The sequence below is a fragment of the Aquarana catesbeiana genome, linkage group LG06, assembly GCF_042186555.1.
Source record: "Aquarana catesbeiana isolate 2022-GZ linkage group LG06, ASM4218655v1, whole genome shotgun sequence".
NCBI classification, from domain to species: Eukaryota; Metazoa; Chordata; class Amphibia; order Anura; family Ranidae; genus Aquarana; species Aquarana catesbeiana.
Window position 1 is genome coordinate 213,532,943 of NC_133329.1, and position 23,828 is coordinate 213,556,770.

The window sequence follows — 23,828 nt, forward strand, 5'->3', positions numbered from 1 at the left end:
ATTATGTTATAAAACAAGTATCCTGGTTATTAAAGTTTAATTACAGTTAATATCAAAGTCCAAAGATTTGCTAAGCATGCAAAAGCAATCATCAATGCAAAAACATAACTTGATTTGCTGCTTCATGGGAGAATGAGTGCTCTTAAAGGAAACCTGTTATGAGACAGAGGGCCATTTCTGAAAATGCTAGTCACATTTTTTAGCTGGAGTTGTATTAGTTAAAATCCATGTAAAAAAAGAAAAAAAAAATCATAGGAGGCAGACATTTCAGTGTGTTTGGTTGCTTCAGATTTGGTATTTTAAGACAAAGCAAAGACAGACCTGTCTCTCAGATGTCTGTTGTCATGGCTCTAAGGGGCAATATTACTCAAAGTTGGTGGGAATGTCAAATGGAATTTTTAACATTTACTGCAGAGTGACTGGGACCACAGTCCCTAATGTTACCAAGATTACCTTTCTCTTAATGAAAAGATTTCTAAACAGCAGGAGTAAGCTTGATTATTCCTCACCACTGGCATTCTTCCCAGAGAACTACATTGGCAGAATAGCGATCATACAGACTATCATGAGCTTAGAACATCTTTTGGCTACTTAAAGAGGAAGTAAACCCCGTACTTTTTTTTGCGTTTTTAAAATATAATGATCCAAAAATGTATTTGTAATGCCCTGTACACACGGTCGGATTTTCCGACAGAAAATGTGCGATCGGAGCGTGTTGTCGGAAATTCCAACTGTGTGTGGGCTCCATCGGACGTTTTCCATCGGATTTTCCGACACACAAAGTTTGAGAGCAGGGTATAAAATTACCGACAACAAAATCCGATCGCGTCAATTCCGACCGTGCGTGGACAATTCCGACACACAAAGTGCCGCGCATGCTCAGAAGAAATTCCGAGACGGAACAGCTCGGTCTGGTAAAATTAGCGTTCAGAATGGATATAGCACTTTCGTCAGGCTGCAATGTTAAAAATTGTTTAATACAGCGCACTCTCTTCTTCTTTATAATGCTAGAAGAATTAAGTAGTTTTGCTGCTGATATTCACACACACTTCTCACAAACTTCTTTCTTTATTATTTAACGTGATTTCATCAATATATTTTGATTTGTCACATCTGACAAAAAAGATATATTTTTTTTTTGGTTTGTATTGTTTTCAAGCCTGATCGTGTTTTTAATTTTTTTTATTTTTTGATTTTACATCTTGAATATTTTTGGGTGTGTTTTGTGTGACAAGTTACCACAACACAATTATTATCTTATATTATTTAATCTCAAGGAGATTGCTTGGTGTTGGTGTCTCTTGTTAATTTCACATTTTATTTTTTAAATGTACCTGCCTCCTCACAAACTGTCCTTTTTGAAGGAAAACATACATAGGCAATTATAATTGAAACACAAAATCCTTTAAGGGATCAGAACCAAAGAAAGAGGGAGGCAACGCTGAAGAAACAGCAGAAATTGGTGAAGCCTTTGGCCCCCAGGGCACACATCAATTATTTTACTGCAAAATTGGTGGCCTGAGGAGTCCATATCTAAGGGAGTACAGTCTGGTCCAGAAGTCCAAGAGATCCTGAACAGCAGCAGATGACATGTATTTTCCCAGACTGTGGTCATACAAGAGCCTGCATCTTTTGTCAGACCAGACTGAACCCAGGTCATCACTCTCTGGTCTTCTTTCCACGCTTCCTTTGGTGGTGGAGTTGTAGGAGGAGGAGGAGGAGGATGGTCCAACTCGCACAGGTGGGTTTTGTGTGCGATTTCACCCCTCACCCCCTTAGTTAGTGTTTTGTAAAGAAGGTCCTCACACACGAGGCGTTGACCCTCCTGCATGCCCTGCAGTTTTGTGGCAGCCATGAAGCAAAGGCCTCTTCAGGAGTGGGGGTGGCTCTGAGGGACGCAGAAGCCTCCTGAATCAGCCTGAGTGCTGAATCCTGCACGTTTCTCCCCTTCCTGGGTCTTTTGTTTGGAAGGCGGAGGGGAGGAACCTGCGATTTTGTCAGGATCCTACTGGGCCTGGCCTTCTCCTGGCTGCCACTTAGCCCCGCCTTCTCCTGGCTGCCACTAACCCCCACCTCCTCCTGACTGCCACATTCCACAGCCTCCTCCTGTGTGCCACATTCCACAGCCTCCTCGTCCTGGCTGAGGTCTTCCTGTGTATGAAAAAGGGAAATCGTTTTAGTTTTGACTGTTGAAAATTGAATGTTAACAAATATAACTGATAATCATTCTGAGCCCAGCATTTTTCATTCTTGTCCCAATTATTTTTGCCCACTACTGTCTATTGATGATCAATAATAACATCTAGTAAACATCATTTATTGATTGACCAGAAATCTGTATAACAATGCTATACCTGGCTCCAGCTGGGCTCCTCCACTTCTTCCTGGCTGGAGGTCCCAGGTTGGACATCGGAAGCCTCAGCTTGGGTGGAAGATAGAGTGGAAGGAACAGTGGAGAGGGATTCCCTGACTTCAGTCTGGTCTGACAGAAATCGCAGCCTCTCATAGTACCACAGCCTGGGGACATAAATGTCATCTGCTGCAGCTCCGGATCTCTGGGAATCCTGGACCTTCTTGCGCTCCCTAAGATAAGTGCTCCTCAAGGCCACCAATTTTGGCTTTTAAATAGGAGATGGTTGCTGTGGGGACCACCGGCTTCACCAACTCTAGCAGTTTCTCCAGCGCTGCCTGCCTCTTGTTTATTGTTGTATTGGGGGTGTTTGACCTGCCACAGACAGACAGGGCAGCTCCCTGTATTTGTCTATGAACAGGGGGAGGAAGTTGTGGTCATTGAAGCCATCCATTTTATCTGCAAGACACAACACAAGACAAACCCTAATGTCAGGCTAAACTCTCCTAATCTTGTTACAATATAGGCCTCAATCTAGAAGCAGTATAGGCCCAAGTTTAGATTTTACCTTCGTTATCATGATCAGCGCCTCCGATACTCCTTCCTCCGCTCACAGATCGTATATACTACGCACGCGCGTTACGCTTTATTTACACTGCGCATGCGTGAAACTCCACCCGCCCCTGACGTTCTTTCTAGTCTATTCCCCACCCCTTCTCGTTCGGCGCAGTGGGAGAAGAGCACAGGGCGGAGACACAGCAGGTGCGTGATAATTACACCAACGAGGAGGAGGAGAAGGAAAGCCTGGAGCCAGAAACGTCCCGATCCCGGAAGAGACGATTTAAGGCCTCAAATATGTCCTTTGGGGAGATGTTGGAGATGGTCGACATCCTGAAGAGGGCCGACTATGACAGGAAGTATGGACCTTACCCCAACCCCAATGTCAGAAAGGCCAAGATCATGACAAAAGTAGTCAAAAGTCTGCAGAAGAATTTCAGGGTACGACGATCCAAGGATCAGCTCAGGAAGCGGTGGTCGGACCTCAAAATCGGGGAGCACGAGCAGTACAGAAGGATCAGGATAGTGCTGCAAAAAAGTAAGTAGTTGTCCTGTGTTCCTATTCTTTATTTTATTACGTTCGTGCTGCTCCATGTGCTTTTCTTTACTGTTGTACAGTTTAAAAATGGCAACTTTCACGTTCATGGGCACATTGTTCGTTCGTCTCCGCCATGTGTATGGGTGTAAGAAATAGGCAGAACCGGCTGGCCATGATTCCAAATGTGTTCACCACTCTTCTGGCTCTGGCCAGCCGGTAATTAAAAACCCTCTGGTCCGCGGTGAGGGTCCTCATCGGGAATGGCCGCATAAGATGGTCCCCCAGCTCAAACGCTTCATTAGCAACGAAGACGAATGGGAGTCCTTCCACATTGTCTTCTGGAGGTGGCAAGTCCGAGCTGCCATTCTGGAGATGCCTGTAGAACTCCATCTGGGCGATGACTCCACCATCGGACATCCAGCCATTCTTCCCCACGTCCACATACAGGAACTCATAAGTAGCCGACACCACTGCCAACATCACAATACTATTGAACCCCTTATAATTATAATAGTATGACCCCGAGTTGGGTGGTGGGACGATGTGGACGTGTTTCCCATCAATTACCCCTCCGCAGTTAGGAAAGTCCCACCGCTGGGCAAAGTGAGAGGCCACAGTCTGCCATTCCTGTGGGTTGGAAGGAAACTGTGGAGTCAAACAAGAAAAATAAATTAATCATTTTGCACATAAACAGGGAAAGCAGATTAGACACAAACATTCTTGGCCAACATCAGTATAACATTTATTTTAGGGAGTATTTAAAGACAAAGGTATAAGGTCCACATATCAGATCCCCCCCTCCCCCCCATGGGCCATTTGTAAAATTTTATGGGGGGGGGATGTTTTGGACAGGTAACCATCTCCACTTCATTGAGAGATGAATGCCTAAATAATGTGTATTACTTTGGCCAGCCCCTCCTTACTTTACACTATTGGCAGCCCACTGGACAGGTAAGAAGTGTCATAATACAAAGATAAATACACACTGTACACATTTTAGCACATTTTTACATTCTGCTATTACCTATCAAGATAATAATAGGATACAAAAACTTTGAACATTACCATTTGAAAGTATTCAGGCAGGCCCTTGCACTACATGCTTTGGGGAATTCATCCATAAATCTGACCACTAAAGAGGTGGGTATAGTATGTATGGGTTTGGCAAAGTCAGCAGATAGAGGATTGTTATAAGCTGAGTTAGCAGTTGGGGGGAGGGAGGGTTCCAAATGATTTTGGGACACCAAAAAAAAAAAAAGCCTCTGCCACTCTGCCTGAAATTAAAGCACAAATCACATTTTTACACATTTTAGGGGGCATTTGGGATAAAGCACTACTATGGATCTGACAAAATGCATTGTTAAGTGACTACACAAGGTGAATATAGGGCCAGGAGAGCATGCTGGGGAGGTATGTGAAAGCAAATATGTATGAAGGACAAAAATAAAAAAAAAAAAACAAAAAAAAAACAGCATGCATGAGGACAAAGGGGACATTCACAGCATATTACAATCATGGTAATTAGGGAATGAGGAAAGAAATAAAATACCGTATTTATCGGCGTATAACACGCGCCGGCGTATAACACGCACCCCAAGTTTAGGAGGGAATTTTAAGGAAAAAAACTTTTAGGAGGGAAGTTTAAGGAAAAAAAACTTACATTTAAATGCCCATCAATGCAGCCTCATCAGTGTTCATCTGCAGCCTTTCCCCAGTGTCCAGTGCAGCCTTGTCCCCAGTGCAGCTTTGCCCCAGTGCAGCCTTGTCCCCAGTGCAGCTTTGCCCCAGTGCAGCCTTGTCCCCAGTGCAGCCTTGTCCCCAGTGCAGCCTTGTCCCCAGTGCAGCCTTGTCCCCAGTGCAGCTTTGCCCCAGTGCAGCCTTGTCCCCAGTGCAGCTTTGCCCCAGTGCAGCCTTGTCCCCAGTGGTCCGTGCAGCCTTGTCGCCGCCGACATACAAACGTTTAGTTTGTATTTTTAAACATGGCGCCGCGGAGTTCGGAGGGACTCGGGGCCGCTCGTTCAGCTGAACGAGCGCCGCCGAGGACACAGTGACTGGGCGGAGCCGAGATACACATATCCGAGGGTTCTCGGCTATTCTCGGCGCCGTTCACAGTCACGCCCAGTCCCTATGATGGACATAACAGAGGTCCAATGGCGAGACTGGGCGTGACTGTGAACGGCGCCGAGAAAAGCCGAGAACCCTCGGCTATGTGTATCTCGGCTCCGCCCAGTCACTGTGTCCTCGGCGGCGCTCGTTCAGCTGAACGAGCGCCCCCGAGTCCCTCCGAACTCCGCGGCGCCATGTTTAAAAATACAAGCTATGTGAATGTCGGCGGCGATCGCTCCGACAGATCACAAAATAGCGGGGATCGGCGTATAACACGCACCCACGATTTTCCCCTTATTTTAAGGGGAAAAAAGTGCGTGTTATACGCCGATAAATACGGTATATTATCAAACATTAAATACAATAAAATGTGATGTTAAAGGATAAATCTTACCTTAATATACTCCTTCTGCAGGACCTGGATGATGGCAGAACAGGTCTCTGGGATAATGATCCCCAGAGCCTGGGGGGAGATGCCTGTCGAGAACTTCAAGTCCTGCAGGCTTCTCCCCGTCGCCGAGTACCGCAGGGTGGGACTAGCCTCTGCTCCGGAGTGATGGCTTGCCTCATGCAGGTATCCTGCCTGCTGATATAGGGGGTCAGCAAAGCCAACAAACAGTGAAATACGGGGTCCGTCATCCGGAGAAAGTTCCTGAAATCATCAGGATTATTCTCACGGATCTCACAGAGCAAAGGCATATGACAGAACTGGTCATGCTGGAGCAACCAATTCTTGGTCCATGAACTCCTCCCCACCCTGTTCATGGACTGGACTTGTGTCAAGGTAAGGACCCCAACACCAAGCCCCCGCACAGCACGAACTCTACGAGGAGTACGTATACGCAACATGGCTAGAAAACGGTCAGCTGCTCAGAACGAAGTAACAGAACGCACTGAAGAACAGCTAAGCCTGTGAAGAGCGACCTGAAAATCAGTAACGAACGAACAAGAACATAACGACAAGTCAATTGTACTCGCTGCATGCACTGAAGACCAGATACAAACCCACAAGCACAAACTGAACAGCAGAAAACGATCTGAAAACCACGAGTCTGAAAAAGCGTGAATCGTCTCTCACCAAACTTTTACTAACATGAGATTAGCAAAAGGAGCCCAAAGGGTGCCACGCTTGGTTCAGAACTGCCCTTTTCTAGTCTCGTCTTACATGGTGTACGTCACCGCGTTCTTGGCGATCGGAAATTCCAACAACTTTGTGCGATTGTGTGTATGCAAAACAAGTTTGAGCCAACATCCGTCTGAAAAAATCCATGGATTTTGTTGTCGGAATGTCCGATCAATGTCCGATCGTGTGTACAGGGCATAAGGCTTACACATTTAAAGATGACTAAAACAAGGTTTTAAAATACCTTATTTAGCTTTGTAAAATTTCTTCCAGGTATTGGCCGGGCCATCTTTACTAGTGATTCCTGAACCTTTTGTGGACGTCATTTCCGCCCTTACTTTGTTTTCCTGTCTAAATCAAGCCTCTATCTCGATCGCCTCTCTCACGTCTTTGTGCTGCTCTGGTTCACTCCCCCTGTGTGATGTCTTATACAGTCACAAGGAGATAACCAGAATGTAGAGGAAGAGAGCACAGTATCCCGAGGCTTCCTCTGTGCCATTCTCAATGATAGTAAATAACCCCGCATACAGAGGATAGCGAAACGGCACACAGAGTGCCGTTAAAGAAGCTATGGCCTGCGCAAGCGCTGCTGACATCACTACAGATTACAGGACGGATTGTGAGGAAACAGAAAGAGTAAGTGAAATTTCACAGGCAACGATCAGCAGCCTGTTCTATAGATTGCAATGAGCTAAAGTGAAAGTGGAGGGTTTACAACTACTTTAATAGTACAGGATTGAGCAATACATGTTTTGCAACTCTCGAGAGTTCAGGGACATAGGTCTTGTTACTGGGCTTCCCCTTTGACCTGGCAATGATGGTGTTAGGATGAGATTTATTTTTCTCTTCTTTCCCTCCCTCTCCCCACTCCTTTTCAGTTTACTCTTCCTGTAATATTGTGTTTTCTTCTACATCATATATTTCTATCTCTGTTCCAAATGTGGCCAAGACTAGGTGCTGCTGAATGGGGACATTTGGAAACCTCTTTCTGATTTTTGCCTCTCAAAGGAATTGAAGCAAGTCCCTGCCATTATACCATATATACTCACCCACCACATTATTAATTACACCTGTTCAATTGCTTGGTAACACAAATTGCTAAATCAGCCAATCACATGGCAGAAACGCAATGCATTTAGGAATCTAGACGTGATGAAGGCGACTTGGTGAAGTTCAAACCGAGCATCAGAATGGAAAAGACAGGGGATTTAAGTGACTTCGAACGTGGCATGGTTGTTAGTGCCAAACAGGTTGGTCTGAATATTTCAAAAACTGCTAATCTACTGGGATTTTCACACACACACACACACACACACACACACACACACACACACACACACACACACACACACACACACACACCAATCTCTAGGTTTTACAGAGAATGGTACAAAAAAGAAAATGTCCAGGGAGCAGCAACAGTAACTCAAATAGTACACTTGTTACAGCCAAGGTATGCAGAATAATATTTCTGAACAAACAACACATCGAACTTTTAAGCAGATGGGCTACAACAACAGAAGACCACACTGGGTGTCACTCTGGTCAGCTAAGAACAGGAAACGGAGGCTACAACCTGCACAGGCTGACCAAAATGGGACAATAGAAGATTGGAAAAATGTTGCCTGGTCTGACGAGTCTTGATTTCAGCTGCAACATTCAAATGGTAGGGTCAGAATTTGCCATAAACAACATGAAAGCATGGATCCATCCTGCCTTGTATCAACGGTTAAGGCTGGTGGTGGTGTAATGGTGTGGGGGATATTTTCTTGTCACACTTTGGGCCCCTTAGTACCAATTGAGCATCGTTTAAATGCCACGGCCTAGCTAAATATTGTTGCAGACCAAAATGAACCTCATATAGATGGGATTTTAAGGGCAAAATCACTTAAAGAAAATTATGCTAAAAAAATATATACATTTTATTTTACAAAAGGGTTAAAAACAATTTATATAGGAAGCATGTATATAGACAAACACAATTGTAGTGTATTACAGTAATGACAAAATATCAATTCCAACGCGTTTCGAAATAGTTAGTTAATGCAATCTTCCTCAGGGATAACTTTTGCCATTTCTGAAAGGTACAAAATATGATATAAGTATGCATATATCTCATAACATGCATATGAAGCCTGTGCTGAAATACATAAAAAAAACTTACAAAGATAATAGTTGACATGAAAGTTTCCAATAGTTCATCGGACATCCACCCAATCTGTGAAGGCCTTTAATCATGCAAAAGAACCCCCGGATATTGAAATCCAAAAGAGGCGCCAAATTGGACAGGTGGAGACCCGCTTTAACAAAAGTTGCAAATGGCAGTCATGTGGAAATCTAGGAGAGGAGCACACAGCACATGGTAAAGCATGGAAAAAAAAAAACCTTATATGGGATTTTGCAAGTTGCAACGTCCCAACCAGGAAATATATGATGGAAATTGCTTTGGAGGGCACCCCTCCAAAGGTGAAAGCCAGAATCTCCAATAATCAAAAAGACAAGTAAAGTCAAAATATTCATAAAAGTATAAAAGGTGATCCAGCTTACCAAAATATGCTGTGTGTCTCCCCCACACCTGAACCTAAAAACAGCCCAGGATCCACAGAAGCAGCCAAAGAGGGGGTTAGCCCTCTGGTATTAGAGATGAGAGCGAGATGGTGTATTGCTCCTCGGACAAGGTGTCGTCGGATGTGGATGGTGGCTCTGGGGTTCCCGGCGTTCTAGTTTTATGGCCTGTGCTTGTTCCCCGCCGGAACCTCACAGAGCGTTGAGAGACGACGCCGCATCAGATGACAGCGGTGACGTTATTCTCTAAGTGGGGAGTGGGGAGCGGGGCCGGCAAACGTACGGTCGCTCCAACCCCCTTGCAATCCATAACCTAAAAAAAGACATCATTGCTGACAGCACCACAAAAGGTCGTCCCATACTGAGTCAGGAGGGAGCGATCAACACCGGCTCCATCTCCCTACAGTATAAGACACACCAAGAGGGGCAACAACTGCTGACATTGTGATTGCTACCAAAATACAGAGCAGAAATTCAAGCATTGTATATGGAAAAATACAAAAATAAAAAAAGGATAATGATATATAAAAAATGGAGTAATATTTATTGGGCTGGGTGGATAAGATGGAAAAAACCTACACCCCAGTCCAAAGCAGGGGCATCGGAAGAGAAACCCACAAGGGTATAGTCTTCCAAAAGGAGAAACTAACAACCCCCGACACATGGAATATCCTCACATGGCTGTTGAGCGGAGCCATAGGCACCCGAAACAACAGCATGGGAGGAGAGAAGGCCCCCAACAAATTTGAGGGGGCCTACCTGTGCCGGATGCATGATGATGGCTGTAGAGAGGAGTGGATGAGACCAGAAGACACATTTTTCCATATAAAATCCTTGAATTTCTGCTCTGTATTTTCTTAGGAATCACATTGTCAGCGGTTGTTGCCCCTCTTGGTGTGTCTTATGCTGTAGGAGATGGGGCCGGTGTTGATCGCTCCCCCCTGACTCAGTATGGGACGACCTTTTGTGGTGCTGTCAGGTTATGGATTGCAAGGGGGTCGGCGTGACCAGACGTTTGCCAGCCCCGCTCACCCTGCGTCCTGCCTCTGATACACGCCGCCTCCGTATGAGCGGCACTTAGAGAATGACGTCACCGCTGTCATCTGATGCGGCGGCGTCTCTCGACACTCTGTGAGGTTCCGGCGGCGAACAAGCATGGGCCATAAAAGGAGAATGCCGGGAACCCCAGAGCCGCCATCCTCATCCGACGACACCTTGTCCGAGGAGCAATACACCATCTTGCTCTCATCTCTAATACCAGAGGGCTAACCCCCTCTTCTTTTGGCTGCTTCTGTGGATCCTGGGCTGTTTTTAGGTTCAGGTGTGGGGGAGACACACAGCATATTTTGGTAAGCTGGACCACCTTTTATACTTTTATGAATATTTTGACTTTACTTGTCTTTTTGATTATTGGACATTCTGGCTTTCACCTATGGAGGGTGCCCCCTCTGTCTCTGGGGGATTTCCCTGTTCGAGTGATATTTTAGCCATTATCTTATCTATTGAACCTTATGAATTTGGATCCCTCTGTTTTCCAATTTGTAAATATGGCTTTTACAGCTGGGGGAATCCCCCCTCTGATTATCTTTATATATTATTTATTTTTCAAACACCCCTTATATTTTCTTTTTTTTTCTTTTTGCATTATCTTCCAGGGTTGGGACTCCTTGCCATATTTTGGGTGGCTTGAATTTTGCCCTTTCTTTGAAGCAATTTCCATCATATATTTCCTGGTTGGGACGTTGCAACTTGCAAAATCCCATGTAAGGTTTTTTTTTTGTTTTTGTTTTTCCATGCTTTACCATGTGCTGTGTGCTCCTCTCCTAGATTTCCACATGACTGCCATTTGCAACTTTTGTTAAAGCGGGTCTCCACCTGTCCAATTTGGCGCCTCTTTTGGATTTCAATATCCGGGGGTTCTTTTGCATGATTAAAGGCCCTCACAGATTGGGTGGATGTCCAATGAACTATTGGAAACTTTCATGTCAACTATTATCTTTGTAAGTTTTTTATGTATTTCAGCACAGGCTTCATATGCATGTTATGAGATATATGTATACTTACATCATATTTTGTACCTTTCAGAAATGGCAAAAATTATCCCTGAGGAAGATTGCATTAACTATTTCGAAAAGCGTTGGATTTGATATTTTGTCATTACTGTAATACACTACAATTGTGTTGTCTATATACATGCTTCCTATATAAATAGTTTTTAACCCTTTTGTAAAATAAAATTTATATTTTTTTAGCATAATTTTCTTTAAGTGATTTTGCCCTTAAAATCCCATCTATACGAGGTTCATTTTGTACTATTTAGGGTTGGTGGCAATTCTTCACACCAACTTCTGAGAGTCTATTTATTTTCAATATTGTTGCGGACCATGTCCATCCCTTTATGACTACAGTGTACCAATCTTCTGATGGCTACTTCCAGAAGAATAATGCACCATGTCACAAAGCTCAAATCATCTCATCACTGGTTTCTTGAACATGACAATGAGTTCACCGTACTTCAATGGCCTCAATAGTCACCAGATCCCAATCCAATAGAGCATAAAGGAAAGAGAAAGGTGCCTCTCACCAGAGAGCCCTCATCTCCCCCTCCTTTCTGAAATCCAATAGAGAACCTTTGGGATGTGGTGGAACGGGTGATTCGCATCATGGGTGTGCAGTCAACACCTTGTTGAATCTATGCCACAAAGCATTAAGGCAGTACTGAAAGCAAAAGGAGGTCCAACCCGGTACTAACAAGGTGTACTCAATAAAAGTGGTCAGTGAGTGTATTTTCTGAAGTAAAGATATTTTATGGGCTAGAATGAACATCATTGTGCCCTTTCACAAGTGCGCAAATACAGTAAAACCTTGGATTGCGAGCATAATTCGTTCCAGAAACATGCTTGAAATCCAAAGGACTATCAAAGCGAATTTCCTCATAAGAAATAATGGAAACTCAGATTCGTTCCACAACTATTTATTCATAAGTGCTTCAGTTTATAGTCCATATAAAATGATTATAGCAATACGATAGGTTGTGTAACCATAAAATGTCCATCCACAAATCGCAGCCTCCACAAGGGGATTAGAAGCAAAATCCATCAGGAGCTACAGAGTATAAAAAAAAGAAGAGAGGCGCCTCTATGTGTAGCAACATGGTTACATTTATTGAAGGTACAACATTTAGCAACTCACATGGGTTGATTTTTAAAAGTGACACATCTAATTATGCAGGCATCTGGGGTAAAGCTGTCCACATAGACCATCCTCCTCACCGCCGGCTATCACCAATGTCAGTCTGCAATCGTGATCCGGAAGACTACCCTGCAGTAGAGCAATCTGAAAGCGAGGCTTGAAGCACTCATGGATCACAGCTTGGAGGGGATGACTTCGATGGCGGTGACGAGGATGGTCTATGTGAATAGCTTTAGCCCAGACGCCTGCATACTTAGATGTGCCTGTTTTAATCATCAACCATGCGAGTTGCTAAATGTTGTACCTTCATTAAATGTAACCATATTGCTACACCTGATGCTACTTGTATATCAAGTCATCGCATGTATATCAAGTAAAAATTAAAAAATTTTGCTTGTCTTGCAAAATGCTCTCAAACCAAGGTTTTACTGTATTCTCAAGTATCTGCTCATGCCATTTGTTGTTTTATTTGATTGTATTGCAGCTTACAATTTGTTAGATGTGGTGGCTGTGCTAATTTTCTTTTTAGGCTCTCTCTTATTTTCATCTGGTGATCAAGCCAGTAAGCCTATTTTTCAACAGAACAAGCTCTCCTCCAAATGTATCAGAGTGTTGAGAGACAAAACATTTACCACTGGCAGGGGTGCTTGCAATGGTCAGATTTTATTTATTTAAATTTATGTAAACCCTTTATCCCAAAATAAATATAATCTTTGCTGTAAATGCTTGGGCGAGTTCAGTGTGAGTTTGACTTCAATATTTAAAACTGCTAGTACATGTAACACGCTCCTCCACCCAGGATGTTGCTGTCCAAAAGGTGCCCCCTGTGGCTCCTTCATCCAGCGTAGGAGCACCAACACAGGAGAGGTGTTACTGACCAGATTGCCATGTAAAAACAGAGGGGAAAAAGGCTAAAAAAGAAAACAAATGTAGCTACCACACCTAAGGATTGGTAAGCTGCAATATATTAACATTTCTGGTTTTGGGTTTAACATCGCTTTAACTTCTTGTCCCTGAAAGGTTTTAACCCCCTTCATGACCAGGGCATTTTTTGCTACCAAGCACTGTGCTAGTTTAACTGGCAATTGCACAGTTATGCAACCCTGTACACAAATTAAATATATTTTTTTTTTTTCACACAAATAGAGCTTTCTTTTGGTGGTATATGATCATTACAGGGTTTTTTACTAAACAAAAAAAAAAAAAAAAAACATTTTTGAGAAATAAAGAAAAATAATTTTCTACTTTGTTATAAAACATATCCAATAAAATAACATTTCTTCAGGTTGGTCTGATCGAGAATAAGGCTCTCTTCTTTTTCGTGCTTGTTGGAGTATGGGGAGGCTGTGCAGAGCTAGATGTGTCTAACCAGAGACCAATACTAGTATGGGTTATAACCCATGAATATAGCCAGGGGTTGGAAGCTCGTTTACAGCTGTTGGCACCTGTTTCCAGAAGTGATGATACCCTCTGAAGTAGATCAAACTGTGGCAAAATTCTGCTTTATTCAGACAGGCCACATGTTGGGCACCTGTGAGGAACCCAAATCAGGGGGATGAATTGGTCTCAGTCTAAGACCTTGCTCTGGCACAAGGCAGCCACTATCATCCTGCGAGGAACGTAGAGTTTCCTCAGGGCCTGCAGCAGAATTAACGCTGTTAGTTGGTAGTGTAAGGGTACTAGCGAAAAACTGGAGCCTCACAGAGTAGGTAGGCTAATATGGGTATACAGGGGACTATCCCAGCTAAGATTTTGCCAGTATCCAATCACCTGGGTTTATTAACTACAGTCTATGAATCAATTCCAGTGTACTGTTGGATAAGACATCAAGACATATAACTCCAACTGCCTATACAGCATCTCTGGTCACTAACCAGATGGTATGCATTGTACAAAAAAAAAAATCACTGGCCACAGGGACCAAAATGTCATTATTATACAGAAGTGCCAAGCACTTTACAACATGAGGGCAGACAGTACAGTTACAATAAAATTTAATACAGGATGAATCAGAGGGCCCTGTTCGTTAGAGCTTACAATCTAGGACATTTCAACTTGTCATTTCCTTATTGTATTTACATATATTAATTGAATACAGTTGTTATTTGGACACCATTTGAATAAGGGAGGCTTCCACGTTTATTTTTGAACCCTTTCAATCTGTGTACATAATTTCTAAGATTATGTACCAGTTTATACACGCATGTGTGCGTTTATACCGATATTTAAACATTTGCATTACACTTCTCACTGTAAATGGATATTAAGTTTTACTTACATGGCACAAGTAATCTGGAGTTTTGCTGCAGGGTCTGTGTCATATGTCTAGTAAGCAACATTGACGCCATTTTTCTAGACTTGATTCACAGATGGCTTGTAAATTGTAGACAAGTGCCTTATGCTTCCTTTACTAAAAAAGACAAAAAAAATCTGAGTTACAGGCACACACACATCAGAACATATTTAAAAACATTGCAAGGCACAAAAATTATAACTATGGTAGTTAAATGAAACCATGAAGTACTCATAAGTAATGTAACATGAAACATCTGGGGCCTTCCTCATAACATACTAATTTAATAAGGCAGCAAATGTACCCATAGTGACTAGAATATAGGCTGAACTGCAGGTAGATAAGGAAAAAAAAAAAAAAACCCTCACACAGTAAAAAGAAAAAAACTGTACCGACCGAGGCAATATATAAAACCAATCCACCCTTGAAAGGTCCTTAAATGAAAATATTTTCAAATCTTTGTAAACTTGTCTTCCTATATTTAATATGTTTAACTCTGACCAGATTATAGGACCCTAGTGAATGTGGGCAAATAAAGCTCGACAAAGCCACTATTGTGTCTTCTCTTTATTCAATATCCTCTCCAGAGTGTAAAACCCAAAAGGCAAAAATAAGAACACAATATAGTGTTGTATGTTCAAATCCACATAATAATAAAAAAAAAAAAAAAAAAATCAATGATTATGCTCACATACACAATATATATATATATATATATATATATATATATATATATATATATATATATATATATAATGCAACACCCAGTGCACTTTTCCTCTTCACTCCCACTTGCCTATATACTTTTACCAAGCATAAAGTGTCCTCAAATCATATCATTCAATTTCAGTCCTCCTCTGTTCATTAGAAGTCATTCTCTCTCACACATACACACACACACACACACACACACACACACACACACACACACACACACACACACACACACACACGTCAATTCTCGCAAGGTTTATAATCCAAAGTATTCCATAGTGTATTACAATCAGCTTCTAACTTCAGTTTAAGCTTTGACAAAAAAAAAAATCTGCAAGCCGATTGGTTTTTATGCAAAGCTGCACCAGATTTTGCACTCCAGTTTTAGTAAATCAAACCCATAATGTTTGGTAAGAGTATATAAGCAAGTGGGAGTGAAGAGGAAAACTATTCGAACATACTACACGACAAATGCCCATTGTGCATTGGACTTACAACTTGAATCTATCTATATATTTATACAAGACCGAGAACTGGACTGCTAAACCAATAGAAATTCAATGTAAGCACTCACAGCACAAAGTCCCATGCACACTGAGTGTTTAGTCCCACTGCACAAGGCTCCGGCATTTAGATGCAGACAGAGGGCACAGGTGTCCAGTCCAGCCCTGCTGCTGGCAGCCCTTCAAATTCTATGAGGATCTAACAACTGCTGCGGCTGGATGGTGCACCTGTATGCACATTTATGGCATTATGTGGCTAGAAACAAATGCTCAGAACTAAAAAGAAACAAAGTGCACCATCCAGCCCCAGCATCTCTCAGACTTCCAGCTGTCAGAGGGCTGGATGGGACACCTGTGCTCTCTGCCCACAGCTATATACCGGAGCCTCATGCACCAGCACAAACACCCTGTGTGCATGGGGCCTTCAGCTTTCAAAGTTCCACTTTCATGATGTCACCTAATGAAGCATCTAAACCTCTAGTAAAGACTTGTGTAACACAGTAATTAAAGGGGTTGTAAAGTTGTTTTTTTTTTTTTTTTTAAATAACAAACATGTTATACTTACCTTCACTGTGCAGCTCGTTCTGCACAGAGTGGCCCCGAACCTGGTCTTCTAGGGTCCCTCGGGGGCTGTTTCAGCTCCTCCCCGCAAGCATTTACCACCTTCATGCGAGCTCCCTCGCACGGTGGTGAGTGCTTGCGGGCGCGCTCCCGTGATACAGCCGGCTATAGCCGCTCGCTGTATCAATCGGCCCCGCCCCCCGGCGCGCCGCGTCATCGGATGTGATTGACAGCAGCGCGAGCCAATGGCTGCGCTGCTTTCAATCCATCCACTGCAGCCAATCAGCGACCAGGCTGAGCTGCAATGAAGCTGACGAGGACGAGGAGCGAAGATTCGAGGCGTCAGGTAAGTAAAACGGGGGGGCTGGGGGCGGCGGTATTGTCAAAAGTTTTTTCACCTTAATGCATAGAATGCATTAAGGTGAAAAAATTTTTACCTTTACAACCCCTTTAAGGTGTTTATCCTTTTGAGAGGGTCAGCTGGATCTGTAAAGAGCTATGCGGCCAACAAGCCACAGTACACCAGGTGTCTGGGGAGCACCACAAGCACAGCCCAGTGGCCGAAGTTCACATCACAGGTTAGCCCTGCAATTCTCAGTCTAGTGGGGTCCATTAAGTCAGAACCAAGTATCAGTTTTTCTGGAATAACTACATAATAGACGTCGCGATGACCCCGAATGAGCTGCTTTTGTTTATTCAGTCCCTCCTTCAGATGGATTATACAAAGCTCCGTCTTGTTGGCCAATTGCACCTTTGAAGCTTTCAGGGACGCCTTGTCTCCACTCTAACAGTGCATAGGTGCGGGAGGTCCCACGGTCTGTTTTGACAGCAATCACCCTCATCTTCCTGTCTAGGGGACAGCGTCTTCACTGCTTGGCCGATTTGTTCCTCAGCCCAGGCCTCCCCCAGGGAGTTCGATCACCACGCTCAACTCTGAGCAGGCGCCTTCTTCCTCACTCCACTGGATAGCAGCGGCAAGGTCCATCCTGGTGCTTGTAGGGGAGTTGATTGCAGAGGAATTGAAAATCCCGGACGAGCCCCCCCCCCCACATCTCGCGATACTCCCGAAGGAGCTGCTTTTGTTTGATCAGTCCATTTCTCTGCCTCTCCACCCCAAAGAACTGTCCCAGACCCTCTGCCACACCTAGCAATGTAGTTAACGGAATAACACAGTAATAACACACAGACACAGTTCTAGGGTTGAAACAACTAATCGATTAATTGACAACTAATCGATTATGAAATTAATCGATTACCATTTTCATAATCGATTAATCAGCCAGTAACATAATGGGGTTAAAAAAGCTAAAATTAGCCCTATATAGTACAAAAAGAGCAAATAATCTCTACTGTAAATATTACTTTCACTGTTGCACAGTAAAAAAACTAATTTTTTAGTTATTTTTTAAACTCCATTATGTTACTAAATGTCTTAGGCCTGGTTCCCACCCATGTGTTTTTTGGTGCTTTTCATTTAACGTTCACATTTATGCTTTTTTCAGCTGTTGTGTATTTGGAAAGGGTCAAGGACCTTTTTCATTGCAAAGCGGTGCTTTTTTGGTTCAATTTACTTCAATGGAGAAGCTGCAGAAAAGCATGTAATATTACAGTTCTGTTTGAAAATCTGCAAAACAGTCTCGAATGTATTTTTCTTTAAATAAAAAAAATTGATCTGAGTCCAGATTCAACCTCTAATAGTATATAGAGTATATCTCTTCTGTCTGTTATTCTCAGAGAGGATTAAAGATTTTACTCCCTAACCATATAGTTGGTCATTTATATTTACCCCTGAGTATAAAGATATTTAGGAATAAATTGCCTTTTTTTAAACTACATATTAACTAAATTATACACCACACTTTTTTTAAGATTATTAACCGATTAATCGAAACAATAATCAGCCAACTAATCGATTATGAAAATGATCGTTAGTTGCAGCCCTACACAGTTCTGCTCTCTTAGGTTTACTTGGACCAGAGAAAGGTTTAAAGTAATATTAGTCAGCCAAGTCCTGTAGCAAGGACTTGGTTGAAACAGTTCTCAAAACAGTCAATAACACTCTGCAACAATAAAATAATAATAACGTACACAGATTAAATGGACTCCCCAAACAAGCTATTAATTGATGTAGAATACTATGGCTAAAGGGGAACCCCAGGCAGGCCTATAGTACCTTCAATACTAACACACAATGAAGTAATATAAACACCAGTGACGTGTCCCCTTTAAGAGCAACAATAATGTTCTAAGAGCAAGGCCTTGCGTTTGTTCTCTTCACTGGCATGTTGGAGCTCTGTGGACAAGGGTCCCTCAATGTAACAGTGATGGGGAGCAATGTAAAATAGCTGGTGCTGTGCTACAGCACTCCTCTGTGTTCCGGATAACAGGTGTCTGTGTACAGTGTTCAAGTGTGGTGTTTTATGGAAGGCAATAAGATCCCTGGGCAATGCCCCCTCACCAATCCTGTACGCATTTAGCGGTCCTCTAAAGAGCAATCAAACGATTCTCCTGGCTGCAGATGTGTCACGATAGCTTTCAGTCTGCTGACCCGGTGAATCAGCTGATTCTGTGATCTTCTGTGCTGCTGCAGAGCATCCTTCTGGAAGCATGCAGGATTCTGTCCCTCTGGGCTGGAGCTGCAGGCTGTGTGCCCCTTGGTAGGCCGCAATCCCCTCACACAGCAACAGAGGGTTGCTCTCCCGATGGGATCCAGGAAACAAGGCCTGCTTAGCCTGGTCCACCCTGTACTTTTATAGTCTCTCCCACAATCCTCTTGACTCTCTGCAGTGCAGCCTGGGATTTGCAGTCCTGTCCCCGCACACAGTCAGTCTGCCTTGTGCTGGGACTTCATATCCCACAGTTCTTTGCTGCTGTTCCCTGATGATTGTATGTGAGAGAGGAGAGGAAGGGGGGTGAAAAGCCCACACAGCTGCTAGCAGGCAGCTCTCTCCCCCTTGTGGAGTCAATCAGGCTGGAGAGGTACCTGCTACACACTCCCCCCACCAAAGGGAGTAAAAAGTCTGTGACCTGTTACATGCTTTTTATATACAAGCAGAGAAAGTATAAAACCTGGCAGAGGAACCTCCCACCAATTAGCATAGGAGGGGACATTGTCCTGCCTACAGGTCACCTGAATTTGAATGGCCCAGCTAGATGTGCCAGGTGGTGAGTTGGGATTGTCCGCCACTAAATGTGTGGTGGAAGAACCAGAGAGTCCTTTTGGAAGTGAAAACAGCTTCCACTCATCATAAGTCAGTCTCTTAGGTGGGTGAATAGCTCTTCTCTCTCTCTCTGTTCTTTAGGCTCTGGCGTTACAGGCACACTGGCCTTTGCTTCATCCAGAGTTTTTTTTTTTTCTTGCATATCAGCCTCAGCTCCCTCTAAAATGAAGGATTGGAAAACTTCAGGGTCTGCTGTCAGCAAGGAAGATTGAGGGTTTTTCATCTGTTCAGAAGGTGGACTTTGAGGCACAAACTCAGGAGCCTCTGGTCTGAGAATCCCAATGTTTGTCACCTTGGGAGGAGACGAAGGGGCGTTGGCAGGCCCTGGCATTTGAGATGGCCACAACCAGTCTATCCCCAACTCTTCAATCTGAGAGGACGTGGGTGGGGACTGTGAATCTGGCTGTGGTGGCAAACGAACTGCTTCTGACAGAGGCAATAGATGGTTGCGGTTCCAAGTCTTTAGCGTGCCTGTGCTCCCCTCTATTCGGATTTGATACACTGGGAGTCCTGGCAGCTGCTTGCAAATCACATAGGGCTGCGACTTCCAGCGGTCAGCCAACTTGTGCTTTCCACGGACACCCAGATTTCTCAGCAGCACCCTGTCACCTGGTTGCAAGTCCTGCACTCGTACCCTGAGGTCAAAGTTTCTGAGGTAGCTTGGGCCTTGTCATAGGCAGTCTTCAGACTTTTCCGCAGGCGGTCTATATACCCTCTGTGGGAGGTTGTTAATGTATGGTCTAAGGAAGTGCCAAAGGCCAAGTCTACTGGCAGCCAGGCCTCCCGTCCAAACATCAGACGATAGGGGGAGTATCCTGTGGCATAGTTTGCAGTGCTGTTATAAGCATGCACGATAGTGGCTATATGCTTGCTCCAGTGCTGCTTTTGTTCTGAACTCAAAATCCCAAGCATATCCAGGAGGGTTCAGTTGAACCTCTGGCTGAGGATCCCCTTGAGGATGGTATGGGGTGGTTCTGGACTTCTTAATGCCTAACAAGTCTAAAAGTCTCTTGATGAGGCTGTTTTCAAAACCCCTCCTTTGATCAGAGTGGATACATTGGGGCAGGCCATAGTGTACAATGAACTTCTCCACTAAGATCTTGGCCACCGTGGATGCCTGTTAATCCTTTGTGGGAAATGCCTGGGCATACCGAGTGAAGTGGTAAGTCACTACCAGGATATTTCCCTGTCCACTCAGATCAGGCTCCAAGCACAGAAAGTCAATGCACACCAGCTCCATGGGTCCCTCACTCTGAAGATGGCCCATTGGGGCAGCTCAGTGAGGAAAAGTTTGTCTTTGGATACCCGCATGCAGGGCCAGTAGAATTGGTCTCTCACCAGGTAGAAAGTTCTCTCGGGCCCTAAGTGGCCATGGTTGTCGTGAAGGGAAATTAATAGTCTCCCTATGATTTTCCGGTAGAAATAACTACAGTTTTTCTTCAAGATCATCAGAGGGGCCCCTTCGGTAGACCACCCCTTGATGCAGCTGCAAACGATCCCACTCTCGGTGCAGTAGAGGGGCCTCCTTCGGGGAGTCAGTCAATGAGGAGCATGTCAGGGCATTGGCTCTACAAGGCCTTCAATGCCAAGTTACAGAGAGGATCTCCCAACTGGTCCCTTCGCAAGTCCTTATTAGAAAAGCTTTGGCAGACCTTCATCCCCGACTTGGGTGACATTGCAACAACATTTGGGGACACCAGCAGTTGAAACTCCAATGCCTACAGCCCTGGATCCTCCTCCAGCTTGGTGTTCTGCTGCTTGACACAAGGCTCGTACCCCTTCAAGTGTAAGCCTGGGCCCATCCTTCTGGAGGGTCACTGGAGCCTTCTTGACAGAGCATCTGCGTCTTTGTTCCCGACCCCGGTCGATACTTCAGGCCGAAAGTAAACCCCGATAGGGAAGCAACCATCTGACCTGTGGCATCCAACTTGGCAGTGGTGAGGATGTAGGTGAGAGGATTATTGTTGGTCTTAATCACGAACTCTGCTCCATATAGTTGATAATCCCTCAGTTTATCCACTACTGCCCACTTCAAGGCCAGAAACTCGAGTTTGTGTGTGGGGTAGTTCGTCTCGGCGGGTGCCAAGCTCCGACCCACATAGGCAACGGGCTGTAGGTGGTCATCGTGTTCTTGATACAGCACCCCGCCCAACCCATCTCGACTGGAGTCAACGTCAGGACTGGAGAAGTTTGTTAGGCTCTATTTCAGCTGCCTAAAGGCCTCTTTACATTGGGCAGTCCACGGTTCCTGAGTGGACTCTGTGGGTTTTCTGGGCCCTCCAGCTGGGCTGTCGGATCATCGCCTTCCTCTCCACTTTTTAGTAGCTCATTAAGTGGGCGGGCTATTTTAGCGAATCCCTCGACTAATCTCCTGTAATAGGAACAGAATCCCAGAAACGACCTGAGTTCAGTCACAGCGGGCTTCAGCCAGGAGGGGACGGCTTCCAGCTTCTGAGGGTCAGTGGCCACTCTGTCGGCAGACACGATGTGACCAAGGTAGTTGACCGAGGGTTGATAAAACTGGCACTTCTCCAGAGACTGCTTCAACCTCTCATCATAAAGTCTTTTCAGAACTTTCTCCAAACGCTCTTCGTGCTCTTCCAAGGTCTTCCCGAAGGAGGATGAGGTCGTCTAAATACACCGACACCTATCAGGTTCATGTCACCCACGGTCTTCTCCATGAGCCTATGGAAAGTGGCTGGGGCACGGGGCAAGCCATGAGGCATGCAGTCGAATTCAAAGAACCCCACCAAGGTAATAAAGGCGGTCTTCTCCCTATCCTCAGGATGCATGGGGATTTGATAGTACCCGCTATTCAGGTCCAGCATGCTGAACCACTTGGCCCCTGACAGGCTCTGCAAGGCGTCTTATCTGTGGGGTGCTGTACTGGTCGGGAACGGTCCTTCTGTTCAGCGTTCTGTAGTCGATACAAAGCCTCAGTGACCCATTCTTCTTCCGTACCACCACTATCGGAGAAGCGTATGGACTTCGGGACTCTCGGATGATACCTGCTCTTCAATCTGCCAATTGTTCACGCAGGTCTTCCAAGTCCCCTAAAGCAATCCATCGTACTCTCTCTGAGCGGCTTGTCTTCTTTTAGATGAATGCGGTGTTGGGCGTTCCTTGCACACCCCACATCTGATTCACTCTTCGAGAATGCAGCCTGCCACCTCAGGAGTTGAGTCTTGGCTCTTTCTTTCCATTCAGGTGAGAGAGGAGTGTTTTTCAGATAGAACTCCTTGACAGGGATCCCATCCTGTTCTCCCCCCAACAAATCAGAGACTGGGGTAGTCGGGTTCACTTGTCACAGCAACATCCGAGCCGGCATCTTCACTGACGAGGCCGTTATGTTGCGGACACTGACTGAGATCCTCCCGTGGCTTCTTTGCAATGCTTTGGTTGAAATCATTTCCGGAATCATCTCCACTCCCATGTCTTCTTTCTGTCTGTCCGCTTCAAGGATGATGAAAGGGCATGGCCGTTTCCAATTTAGTTTGACAGATGCCCGTAAACAGGTCACTTCACCAGGCTGTAATTCCTTCTCACTCCGGTCCAAATGCCAAACCTTTCCCACTCCTTCAGCTGGGGCCTTCTGTTCTTGCACCAGGCGCTGATAGGTTTGTCTCAACATGGGGTGCACACTTGTAGTCGAAGTGTCCTGCTCTTGGACAAGAGGTGTCAACAGTCTTCCAACAAGATCAGTATTAGTCCCAATGATGAGAGAACTTTTACTAGCCCCTGGTGGGTGAGGGCAGACCACTGCCAAAGTGTCAAAGACCTCAGCTTTCCCAGCTAAGGAGGGATCGAAGGTCAGCTTGACTGGTAGATAGCCATCATAAGGAAAGTTCTGAGTCCCAATGCCCCATATCTCTAGCTCTTCTAACTTCTGTGATGGCAGGGTTTGAGGCGCCTGTCATAGAAGTCTCTGCAGAGGAGGGAGGGTCACTTGAGCTCCAGTATCCAGGAGGAACTTGGTGTAGATTCCCTCCACTTGGATGGAGACAACCAGAGAAGGTCCCACTAGGTTGGCAAGGAATTTGTGGGGAGTGGCAGGCTTGGCCAGTTTGGTGGCTTGTATCCACACCCCTTTCTTGCAGAAGTTCT

General features: G+C 44.6%; 1 protein-coding gene across 3 annotated transcripts in view; it reads right to left on the reverse strand.

Moving 5' to 3' along the window:
• The window catches only part of ABAT (4-aminobutyrate aminotransferase), a 585,676-nt gene that overhangs the window by 438,778 nt on the left and 123,070 nt on the right, over nucleotides 1-23,828 (reverse strand). For all 3 annotated transcript variants that reach the window (XM_073632986.1, XM_073632985.1, XM_073632987.1), the window contains exon 2: nucleotides 14,711-14,842. In XM_073632986.1, coding sequence (XP_073489087.1) covers nucleotides 14,711-14,780 — 70 coding nt within the window. In that variant the 5' untranslated portion in view covers nucleotides 14,781-14,842. The remainder of the gene's footprint in view (nucleotides 1-14,710; nucleotides 14,843-23,828) is intronic.